Source organism: Stomoxys calcitrans, chromosome 5, assembly GCF_963082655.1.
Source record: "Stomoxys calcitrans chromosome 5, idStoCalc2.1, whole genome shotgun sequence".
NCBI classification, from domain to species: Eukaryota; Metazoa; Arthropoda; class Insecta; order Diptera; family Muscidae; genus Stomoxys; species Stomoxys calcitrans.
In genome coordinates, this window is record NC_081556.1 from 120538373 (window position 1) to 120551255 (window position 12883).

The 12883-nt window shown below is 40.0% G+C and overlaps 1 protein-coding gene across 1 annotated transcript in view; it reads right to left on the reverse strand.

The window, feature by feature from the left end:
• Nucleotides 1-280: 280 nt before the first annotated feature.
• The window catches only part of LOC106087085 (protein Optix), a 66541-nt gene continuing 53938 nt past the window's right edge, over nt 281-12883 (reverse strand). Inside the window, exon 4 of the mRNA XM_013251991.2 lies at nt 281-1237. Within this exon, the coding sequence (XP_013107445.1) occupies nt 340-1237 (898 nt within the window). The 3' untranslated portion in view covers nt 281-339. The remainder of the gene's footprint in view (nt 1238-12883) is intronic.

A 12883-nucleotide genomic window follows, 5' to 3' on the forward strand; every position in this document is an offset into this window, starting at 1 on the left:
GGCCTTTCGGCTGAAATGAAAGATAATTGTTTTCGATTGGAACCAGAAGTTGTAGACCAAAACGTTTTTGATGTCAATTTAAATATTTCCTTTTTTCCTTTTGTTACTGTCTCTGCCCTTGCACCACCCCACCACTCTGCCCCTGTTCACCTTCTATTGACGGTTCTGGGATGTTTGAATTTTGTTGCCTAACATTTGATTGCTTTAAACTTTACGTATTTTTACATAATTACGGCAAATGGGCCGTACTGTTAAAGATTTTCTTTATACCTCAGCTATTGCGGCGCTGCCTACTGCCTGTCCCTGGACTTACTAGACCTTGGCTGTGCGTAGACATCATCATGTTATCTCAGTGGCACTGTGCTTCACAATGTCAGGCGATGTGGAGAAGGGCCGATGCAGAAATTGGGCGCCATGATGATAGGGTGTAGTCAAGGCGGTGGCCGCAGCAGCTGCCGCCGCCGCCGCTGCTGAGACCGATGTGGCAGAGGCGGTGGATGAGACACTGGTGGGGCTGCTGTTGCTGCGCTGGCTCTGAACCGTTGTTGGAGGTGGGTGTTGTTGCTGAAGCTGTTGGTGATGCTGCTGCTGGTGCTGCAGGTGCGCATGGTGTGCATGGTGGGGGTGATGGGCCACTGCCGCCGTTAATGTGGCCGCTATGCTATTCGCTGTCAGATTGAGTTTTTCCGGTGAATTGACTCTTATTTTTGGTGGATGACCCGCCGTTGTTTGGGCCGTCGAACAATCAACCACATAGGCTGCCGACGCATAATTGGGATGCAAATGATTGCCACCATTCAGACCGGCCAAGGCTTGCGGCAATTGGGGATGTGGCCGTATGACCATCGGTTGTATGGGAAATTGTTGTGTCATCTCCTTGAAGTTGGCAAAACTTTGCAAATAGCCCGCCGAGAAGAGACTTGTTGCAGCCGCATCCAGTTTGAACGAAGGCAGACACGAGGGTGGCAAAGTAGCCGTCGGATAAGCAGGTAAATTATTGGATGTCAGGGAGTTGGAAAGATCGCGTGGTTTGTCATCATCAATGCTGAGACTTTCGTCACGATCATTGGCCCCGTTCGAGGTGGAGCCAGGACTGTGTTGTAAATGCAAACTGCCCGGCACTGGGGAGTGGGTGCCCAGCGATATATCCGAATCCGAAGTGTCGGAGGGTGTGGGTGAGGGAGCACCATCGGGACGACGTCTACAACCCATACCAGAATTTTGATTGTGTTGCAACCTGGAAAGAGAAGAGAAGAAAAAACAGAAAATTAAAAATTTATTCTCAAAAAAGAGGAAGAAGAGAGAGAATTTAGATCAAATATGAGGTAGTTGATGGGGATAGGCCAATAGTGCAACTATGACAATAAATCTCTGGGTTCAAAACGAAAAATAATGACAGGTTAAAGTCGGGCGAAGCCGACCACATGCAGTTTTAACTAATATTTGCTTAATTTTTAAATGTTGAATTTCGACCAGAATCCGGACTATTTTGGGAGTTATAAAAAAGTAGTGCAAATACTGAGAAGATTGGTTAATAGAGGCTTTAAAAATGAAAATCGGGAGATACATATGTATGGGAGCTTTATCTAAATTTGAACAGATTTCTACGAAATTTACCAGTGATCAAAAGAGACATTAGAGAAACATAGTGACTTAGTTTTTTGAGAAACGGTTAGCAAATGGCCATATTATTGCAATATTAGTCAAAATCAGACGAAAATAAATATGAGAACTATTTCTAAATTTTAACAGATTTTCTCCAAATTTGGCATACATAGTGAAAATAATAGAAAAAGGCATTGAGCAAATTTTAGAGACAATCTGTTGAGGCTCTAAAAGTGAAAATCGGTTAATACATATATATGAGGACTATATCTGAATATCAACCGATTGTTATAAAATTTAACAGCAATGTCGGGAATAATAACGGAATCCATTGTATCCAATTTTTTTGAAAATCTGTTAGCAAATGACCACGTTATTGAAATATTAGTCCAAATCGGACGAATATATATATGAGAGGTATATCCAAATCTAAACGGATTTTGACCAAACTCCGCATTTTTTGTGGTAAATGTTGAGAAAAGCTGCAAAGCAAAGGTTTGAAAAGATCGGTTGATAAATGTGATTGCAAAGGCTCTTGAAGTCGGGCGTTAGATGTATATGGGAGCTATATCTGTATCTGAAACGATGTCTACCAAATTCACCAGTAATGTCGAGACCGATTGTGAGAATCGGTTCACAAATGACGATGCTAATGCAGTATTAGTCCAGATCGGACGAACATATGTATGGGAGCTATATCCAAATCTGAACCATTTTTTTCCAATGGCAATGGGATACGTCTCAAGGTCAAAAATGATGCCCGTGCCAAATCTGAAGACGATTGGATGAAAATTGCAAATTGTACTTTGTACATGAATTAACGTGGACAGACAGACGAACAGACAAACAGACATAACTAAATCAAATCAGAAAATGATTCCGAGTCTATCGGTATAGTTATGAATGGATCTAGCCCCTTTCCTTCTGGAAGAGAGCTAGATCGTCCGTTCGTCGAAAGCACGCTAACTTTTAAAGGAGTAAAGCTAGGGGGCTTGAAATTTCCACAAATATTTTTTGTTAGTGTACGTCAATTGGGATTGTAAATGGGCCAAATCTGTCCATGTTTTGATATGGCTGCCATATAAGCCGATCTTGGGTTTTGATTACTTGAGCCTGTAGGGGGCGCAATTATTATCCTATTTGACTAAAATTTTGCACGTGGTGTTTTGCTATCACTTCCAACAACTGTGCTAAGTATGGTTTAAATCGGTTCATAACCTGATATAGCTGTCAACTAAACCGATCTGGTCTTACTTTCCTCAGCCTCTAGAGAGCGCATTTCTTATTCTATTATGCATGAAGTATTTTGTTGTGACTTCCAACAACTGTGTTAAGTATGGTTCAAATCGGTTCAAAACCTGATATAGCTGTCATATAAACCGATCTGGGATCTGAACTTTTTCAGACTTTAGAGGGCGCATTTCTTACCCTATTATGCATGAAATATTTGGTTATGACTTTCAACAACTGTGGTGTATGGTCTAAATCGGTCCATAACTTGGTATAGTTGCCATATAAACCGATCTTGGATCTTGACTTCTTGAACCGCTAGAGAGCGCAATTCCAATTTGCCTGAGGTGTTTTGTTATGACTTCCAACAACTGTGCTAAGTATGGCGCAAATCGGTACATAACCTGATGTAGCTGGCATATAAACCGATCTGGGATCTTGACTTCTGAGCCTCTAGAGAGGCTCAATTTACATCCGATTTGGCAGAAATTTTATTCAACGGCTACTCCCATGACCTTGAAGGTGTCCAATATGGTCTAAATCGATCTAAAGCTTGCTACAGCTGCCATATAAACCGATCTCCCGATTTTGCTTCTTGAGACCCAACAAAGCGCAATTCTTATCCGAATGGACTGAAATGTTATACAATGACTTCTATTGTATAATGTTCAGCATTCAATTCATTTATGGTTCGAATCGGACTATAACTTGATAAAGTTCCAATAGCATAACAGTTCTTATTTATTATTCTTTGTTTGCCTAAAAAGAGATACCGCGCAGAAAACTCGACAATTCCGATCCATGGTGAAGGGAATATAAGATTAGGTCCTGCCAAACTTAGCACGCTCTAAATTGTTTATTTTTATACCCATCACCATAGGATGGGGTATACTAGTCATTCCGTTTGTAACACCTCGAAATATTGATCTGCGTCTCGACATTCTTAATCGATATAGGCATGTCGAAATCATGATAGCGGTTGAACGCGTAAAGCTAACCACTTGAAATTTTGCACAGATACTTCTTATTGATGTAGATAGTTTTGGAATGCAAATGGGCCATAACGGTCCAGGTTTGGATATAGCCCCCATATAAACCGATCAACGGATGTGACTTTTTGAGCCTCTTTAGAAGCCTTAATTTCATTCGACTTGGCTGAAATTTGGAACAAAGACTTGTGTTATGACTTCCAACTCAAAAAGAATCGATCTATAAACAGATATAGCCCCTATATTAACCGATCAACGGATTTAATTTCTTGAGCCCTTAGAAGCCTCAATTTTCATCCGATTTAGCTGAAATTTGAAACAAAGACTTGAGTTATGACTTCCAATATGTCAAGTATGATCCGAATCGGTCGAGAAACAGATATAGCTTCCATATTAACCGAACCCCGGATTTGAATTCTTGATCCCTTAGAAGCCTCAATTTTCATCCGATCGGGCTGAAATTTGAAGCAAAGACTTGTGTTATGACTTCCAGCATCCATGCCAAGTAGGATCCGAATCGGACCATAAACAGATATAACATCCATATAATCCGATTTGACTTCTCGAACCCCTAGAAGCCTTAATTTTCATCCGATTTGTCCGAAATTTGGAACAAAAACTTAGGTTATGACTTCCAACATCCATGCCAACTATGATCCGAATCAGTCTATCAACAGATATATATTTTAATTCTTGAGCCCCAAGAAGCCTCAATTTTCATCTGATTTGGCTGAAATTTGAAACAAAGATTTGAGTTGTGGCTTCCAACGTCATGCCAAGTATGACTTGAATCGGTCTATAAACAGATATAGCCTCCATACAAACCAATCCTCGGGTTTGACTATCAAAGCTTAGAAACCTAAATGTTCACCGATTTTGGTTAAATTAGACCCAAAAACCTATTTTATGACATCAGTGTCAAATTTATTCCTAATGGGTCAATATGGTGATATAGGAACCTCTAAATACCTATATCCCGATACGACTTTTTGAGACCAAAACAATTCAAATACAAACTCAGTTAAAAGGGTACATTTTTAGTGGAATTCATGGTGGTGTGTACCCAAAATCCACCGTGATCTCCGATTTTTAAACGTGATGATGCAATTACAAAAATTAGTTTTTTCTACTAGAAAATGAAAAAAAAGGACTAACCTCGATTTCCCTTCACTATTGTGTTTTATGTTTTTCCTTTTTTATACGTTGTAGCCCAAAACCCATGTGGGTGGGATTCACATTTTCTAAAAAACATTTTTTCTTTCTTTAAAAATCCTACTGGAGGAGACAATCGATAAGAAGAGGGTGGGTGGTATTTTGCTGTCTGGTTCATTGTTTCTTTGTAGTAGTATGGAATTTTGGGTTATTTTTATACGGCAGTTTCCTCCAACAATATATAGTTAACCCACCCAAATGAGTTTTAGAACACATAGAAATCTTTGGACCTGCGAAGGTTAAGGAGGCCTTTATCTGCAAAGTTCCAAAAAATATCTCTTTTCATCCTCTATTTCAATCCGCTCTAACTATTCAAAATTTCGAAGGGTTTTCACTTCCAATTCTCAAACGACTGAAGTTTTAACTGCTGATTCTAATGTACGTTGTTCAACTTGGCCATAAGGGAAAGTAGACGCCTTATCATTGAGCTGAATCTTGAATCGAACCACGCTTATGAATTGCAAAATTCTTGCGGTAGATCCTTAATGCCATGTTCGGGGGAATATTTGCCTTTGCATCAAACTACGAAAGTTAGCTTGAATTAAGTGTCAGTCACCTCGACTGGGTTATAAGTTGATACCTTGAACTACCTGTGCGGGGATCGTTATAGTAAAATTCGATATATAATACCTTCTTTTCATCAGTTATAAACAAAATATTCTTCACTGTTGCTAAGTTGATACCTTGAATTACTTGGTTACTAAGTTGATACCTTGAATTACCTGTGTGGACATCGTTCCATATAGAATACCTTCTTTTCAGCAGTTATCAAACAAAATGTTCCTCACAGTGTTATGAGTCACTTGTCCGAATCGAATTCCTTCTGTTTTGCCATTGAAAATGACTTTCCCACGGTTATTAATAGAAGTTGTTCTACAAACTCAACTTTCACAATTTAATCGCAATGTTACAGCTTATAATAATCAGGCATCTAATGTATGTATGTTGTAGCATTAAATTATGAGAAAATATTTTAAAGTAAAACAAATCTCTCGTCTCAGGCCAAGTGAAGCCTAATGCGAAATTTAATTTTAATCATAAAAGTGGTCATAGCGTTGAGCAACAAATGATGTTGTAATTTCATGTAATTTTGATTGCTGCTGACCACAATAGTTATTAGATACGCCTGGCGGAAATATTTAATGCCTATTTAAGCCACATTAAGCCTAAGAAGAGATTATGAACTTGCATCGTGGCAAAAAGGAGGAGTAGGAGAAAACTCAAAAGAAATATAACACCACATAAAATGGCAAAACACAAGAAAGTATGGCCAAAAACCAAATGCTAAGACAGACGGACAGGCGGCAGAACAGAAAATGAAGGGCTATCGACGAACATTTATAAATAAAGACCATGATCGAAAAAACACGCCTAAATGGTCGTTTTGCAACTCAATTTATTTATTTTATTTTTTTACAAATGCCATGGATAGCCACCAATCGCATACCGTTGGATGTTGTGGAAGGAAAATAACGCCTCTTACGAAGGTAGAATTTTACATTAACTTGAAACACTGAGAAAAAAACTTTCGGGGGATAAAGAAAAAGCGTGTAAAAACAGGAATAACAACATGAAATAATGCAAAGTGCTGCGATGACATATTTCACTGTTTAAAGTTAAATGAGGACAAATTTGTGATTTTTGGAGTTTAATTGTTAGAATTAAAATGGCAAAACATCAACAAATTGAAAGATGTGTTTCCTACCATATAGAGTGTATATATTCTAGATGGCAGTGTAAATCTAAACAAGTAAAAAGGCGTTAAGTTCGGCCGGGCCGAACTTTGGATACCCACCACCTCGGGTATATATGTAAACCACCTTTCATCAAAATTCGGTGAAAATTTCATACCTTATGTCCCATATCAGTTATATCAAAATAGGTTATGATTTGGACCAAATACTAATAAATATACTAGCTAAATCTAAAAATAAACCGATCTTAACTATATACGACACGGATGTCAAAAAGCCTAATGTAAGACACTGTGTCAAACTTCAGTGAAATCGGATTATAAATGCGCCTTTTATGGGACGAATACTTTAAATAGAGATATCGCTCTACATGGCAGCTATATCCAAATCTGGACCGATTTGGGTCAAGTTGCATAAAAATGTCGAAGAGCCTAATACAAAGCACTATCCCAAATTTCGGCGAAATTGGACAATAAATGCGCCTTTTATGGGGCCAAGACTTTAAATCGAGATATCGGTCTATATGGCAGCTACATCCAAATCTGGACCGATCTGTGCGATATTGCAGAAGTATGTCAAGGCCCTTAACCTAACACACTGTCCCAAATTTCGGCGACATCGGACAATAAATGAGCATTTTATGGGCCCAAAAACATAAACCAAGAAATCGGTCTATATGGCAGCTATATCCAAATCTGATCCGATCTGGATCAAGTAGAAGAAAGATGTCGAAGAGGCTAACACAACTCATTATCCCAAATTTCAGCAAAATCGGTTAATAAATGTGGCTTTAATGGGCCTACCACCATAAATCGGAGGATCGGTCTATATGGCAGCTATATCCAAATCTGGACCGATCTAAGCCAAATTCATGGAGGATGTAGATGGGCCTTACACAATTTACTGTCCCAAATTCCAGCAAAATCGGATAATAAATGTGGCTTTTATGGGCCTTAGGCCCTAAATCGGAGGATCGGTCTATATGGCAGCTATATCCAAATCTGGACCGATCTAAGCCAAATTAACGGAGAAAGTCGAAGGGCCTAACACAACTCACTGTCCCAAATTTCAGCAAAATCGGTTAATAAATGTGGCTTTTATGGGCCTAACACCATAAATCGGAGGATCGGTCTATATGGCAGCTATATCCAAATCTGAACCGACCTGGGCCAAATTAACGGAGGAAGTCGAAGGGCCTAACACAATTCACTGTCCCAAATTTCAGCAAAATCGGTTAATAAATGTGGCTTTTATGGGCCTTAGACCCTAAATCGGAGGATCGGTCTATATGGCAGCTATATCCAAATCTGGACCGATCTGAGCCAAATTGACGAAGGATGTTGAAGGGCCTAACACAACTCATTGTCCCAAATTTCAGCAAAATCGGATAATAAATGTGGCTTTTATGGGCCTAAGACCCTAAATCGGCGGATCGGTCTATATGGGAGCTATATCAAGATATAGTCCGATATAGCCCATCTTCGAACTTAACCTGCTTATGGACAAAAAAAGAATCTGTGCAAAATTTCAGCTCAATATCTCTATTTTTAAAGACTGTAGCGTGATTTCAACAGACAGACGGACAGACGGACGGACATGTCTAGATCGTCTTAGATTTTTACGCTGATCAAGAATATATATACTTTATAGGGTCGGAAATGGATATTTCGATGTGTTGCAAACGGAATGACAAAATGAATATACCCCCATCCTTCGGTGGTGGGTATAAAAAAAACATAGAAAGCAAAGCTCGGCCCCCCTTTACGTTGACGACCACCGATACCAGATTGTTTTGGTCGATCACCATTTTCATGTATCTGGAATGTCCTGACTGGGGTAATGACTTTTTGATTTTTCTTTTTTTGTTTGTTTCTCTTTGCGAGACGAGCTCAATGATCGGAGATTGCAAATGGATGACGAAAGCCAAAGATAGCAACACACACCAACCACTATGGGACTCGTTTCGTCTTTGGTTAGAAGACTTTTCTACCATATTAGATGTGATGGCTTATAGGGCCGTGCATTGGTTTGTTGTATTTGAATCGTACTAATTGCGAAAACGCATCTATGATACAATGACCACATTAACCACGCTCGACAACCCTGTCTATTAGCTGTACTTTTTCCCAATGCATGTATTTTTGTGTAATGACAGACTTTTTTTCTGTGGCAATTACACTTCTTCCGTACTACACATGATTTTGTGCATCTGTTGGAAGTTGTATAGATGGCTTCGAACGCTAGACAACGGCAATGGTACTCGCTGTTGCTTCGTTTGCCCAGGTTCGAATCCCGGCCGGGCTCCGCCGAACCCTTTCAGTTTTCAAGTTTTTTGTCTGTTAGGGTGAAGATTAAATTTTATTATTTTTGTTTGTTTCTCTTTCGAGACGAGCTCAATAATCGGACATTGCAAATGGAAAAGGAAAGCCAAAGATAGCATCTGAAAAATTATTTCAGCAGCACCAGATTCCAAAATTGAAAGATTCACACGGCCTAATGGCTGTCCCCCGATCAAAACACGAGAGACCAAATAGATCATATCATGTCATAGATGAAAGGCATTGAACCAGAATATTTGACATATAATCGATCCTAGGGAGGAACATCGATTCAAAACATTACCTTGCTACAGTAAGGTTCACACCCATCCTAGCATGGAGAGAAACCTATGATTTGAAACCGAACGGAAGGTAGACATTGGAAAGCTTCAAACACAACATGGGGCAATGGCATACTCTACTCGGCTGAACCAATTGCTTGAAGAAAGTGCTCCTTGTCCCGATAGTATGCAGCATTGCCCACTCCATAGAAAGAGCCCCAACATATGTACTTAGGAAGCACTAACTTTCCTTAAGCCTTCCCTTAAGAATGCGACATGAGAGTAACTTTACAGTCAGCAGCAACGAAGGAGAGGTATTGGGAGATAAGGAGAAACGTCTATTCGGCAAGGAAAAGAAGGAAATAAAATGAAAAGCTGCTATTCGCTAATGGTTCTACTCAGCCAATATTTGATGATGGTATAGAATGTGTACCACATAGTCAGAATGAGGTTCAAATAGAGACACTCTGATAAGACGTATGCATTATCTCATTTGCGCTATTTGGCTAGAAGAACGCATACCCGAGAAAATGAGACCAGACAGTATGTGTCAATTACAGAAGATACTAGCGAGCGTATGGAAGCCACCGTGGCATAGAGGTTAGTATGTCCCCTATGACGCCAAACGTCTGAGTTAAAATCCCGGCATGAACATCAAAAAATTTGTCAGCGGTGGTTATCTCCTTACTAATGCTGGCAACAATTGTGAGGTATCCTGCAATGTTAAAACTGCTCTACTAAGTGGTGTCGCTATGCGACACGCCGTTCGAATTCGGTTGCTTTGTGGATCGGCCACAGTCTCGCCAAAGTTAGAACGTCAGCCTATGACGTTGAAAGCTTGAGTTCGCATCCTGACGAGAACATCAGAATAAATGTTCATAGGTGGTTATCCCCTGCTAATGCTGGCGACATTGTGACGTACTTTAGCATGTAAAAACTTCACCCCAAACAGGTAATGCAATGCGTCACGCCGTTCGGACTCGGCTATAAAAAGTAGGCCACTTTTCATTGAGCTTAAACTTGAATCGGACAGATTGGCATTTAAGAAGTTTGACTCTGTTCCTTAATGGAATGTTCATGAGCAAATTGTTGCACCAGAAAAAGCAATTGCAGCCTTTGAAAGTATCAAAACAGAATTAGTGATAGTAGGTCTGGTAGTACATGGACATATGATAAAGTGGATGATATCAACACCCGCAATTCCTTGTACACTCAAGTAGATTAAGAAAATGGAGAGACTTTGATATAGTTAGCAATTTTATTTATCTCGGCACCGTAGTTAACGTAACAAATGTCACCAGTTTTGAAATGCAACGAATAAAAATGTTGGCTAACAGATGCTACATACTTTGGATTGATCAAGCAGTTCAAAATCAAAGCCACCTCTCGATTGACGAAAATTCCAGTATACAATGACAATGATAATACCCTTTGTTGTTGTTATAGCCACGCATGTGTGTGGAAGGGGGTTAGCGATTCCGGACCATGCTCTGGGAAGGCTGTATCGTTGTAGTGCATTAAAAAGTTCGCATTAAGAACTCAGCTCCGTGGCATAACAACCTGATGAGGCCCATGGCAAGACTGAAATTACGATCGTTGTAACCTGCCCTATACATTCACCACACCATATTGTCGATACTCTTTAATGAGTCTATGTTGTTTTGTTTTTCTATTTGAAATAGAAACACGTAAAAGCGTGCTAAGTTCGGCCGGGTCGAATCTTGGAAACCCACCACCATGGATTCTGCTAAAATATATGAGCTATATCTAACAAAGCGCAGTTGTTGAGAGTCATAACAGAACACTATGTGCAAAATTTCAGCCAAATCGGATAAAAATCGCGTCTTGTAAGGGCTCAAGAAGTCAAATCGGGAGATCGGTTGGCATAGGAGCTATATCATGTTCTTGACCGATTTGAAACGAAAAAATTTCAAATTTTCAGCCAAATGGGATAAAAATCGCGGCTTGTAAGGGCTCAAGAAGTCAAATCGGTAGATCGGTTTATATGGGAGCTATTTCATGTTATTGACCGATTTGAAACGTACTTAACACAGTTGTTGGGAGTCATAACAGAACACCATGTACAAAATTTCAGCCAAATGGGATGAAAACTGAGGCTTCCAGGGGCTCAAGAAGTCAAATCGAGAGATCGGTTTATATGGGAGCTATATCAAGTTATAGACTGATTTGGACGGCACTTGTCACAGTTGTTGGAAGTAATAACGTAACACTACGTGCAAAATTTCTGGAAAATCGGACAAAAATTGTGGCTTCAATGGTCTCAAGTAGTCAAATCGGGAGATAGGTTTATATAAGACCTATATCCAAATCTAAACCCATATGGCCCATTTGCAATCCCCAACGACTTACATCAATATAAAGTATCTGTGCAAAATTTCAAGCGGTTAGCTCTACGCGTTCGACCGCCATTTCGACAGACGGACCGACGGACATGGCTAGTTCGAATCAGAATTTCGAGTCAATCAAGAATATATATACGTTATGGGGTCCTAGATCAATATTTCGAGGTGTTACAAACGGAATGACTAGATTAGTATTCCCCCATGTTATGGATGATTTCAATAAAACATCCATAAAAAAATAATTTGTCTTTTTTTTCACTTTTTTTCAGTGTTTACCTCGTAAGTGTCCTCAATTTCTTCATTTGAAGTTGATCGCTGCATCTGTTCCATCTCCCATTCCAATTGTCTGTCCTAGGGGCAAATGAAGAGTTACTTCTCAATTTTCTTAGCACAAAAGGCGTATATTTCAGCGTATTTTTCCTATCCGCAGTTATAAGTGATGTTTGTACATTTGAAATGCGACTGCCATTAATCACTCAACACGTACATTAAATGCTAAATGTGCCGCTACCAAGGCGGCAAGAAAATAACGCGACGACCAACACTCGCCGCCGTCCAGCATGATGGACATCACACGAGCCTTCTCATCTACTAAATGGTCCGGGTTGACGTTTGCCTGGACAAGCGCGACGGTGCGCATCATCTCCTCACAGCCGCTATACCAAAAAACAAAATGAGTGATGGGATTTGTTGATTCATTTTGGCCACCAATCTCTCACTTGAGCTCACACGCGAACTGAAGGATCGTAACCTCAAGAAAAGTGAACAACAGATAATTATGACAATGTAAGGAATCAGCATGAAACCGCCGATACTACACATATGGCTTAGGGTACAGGCAACACAGCAAATCATTTTGGCTCAACTGGAATATCTCAGGTGAGTGTCCCACCGTGCTAGCAAGATAAATGAGCGACATTAGTAAAGTTCACAGCAAATGACCAAAAAAAGACTAATTCGAGGCAAGCAAAATGAAACGCTTCCCCAAAAACTCTTGAAACTCGCAAGACATTCACTTAGGCTAGGGCCCAGTGAACAGCGGCTAAGCCCGTAAGGTGAACGATATGAGAAGTGGTAATAGCTGCGGCAGGCAGCCTATGCCGCCAGCTCCAGCATCCGTATAGTAATATAGATCCCATGGTCTTGGGGAGCCGCTATGATGACTATATTTTCAGTTCAGCGTTCTCTTGT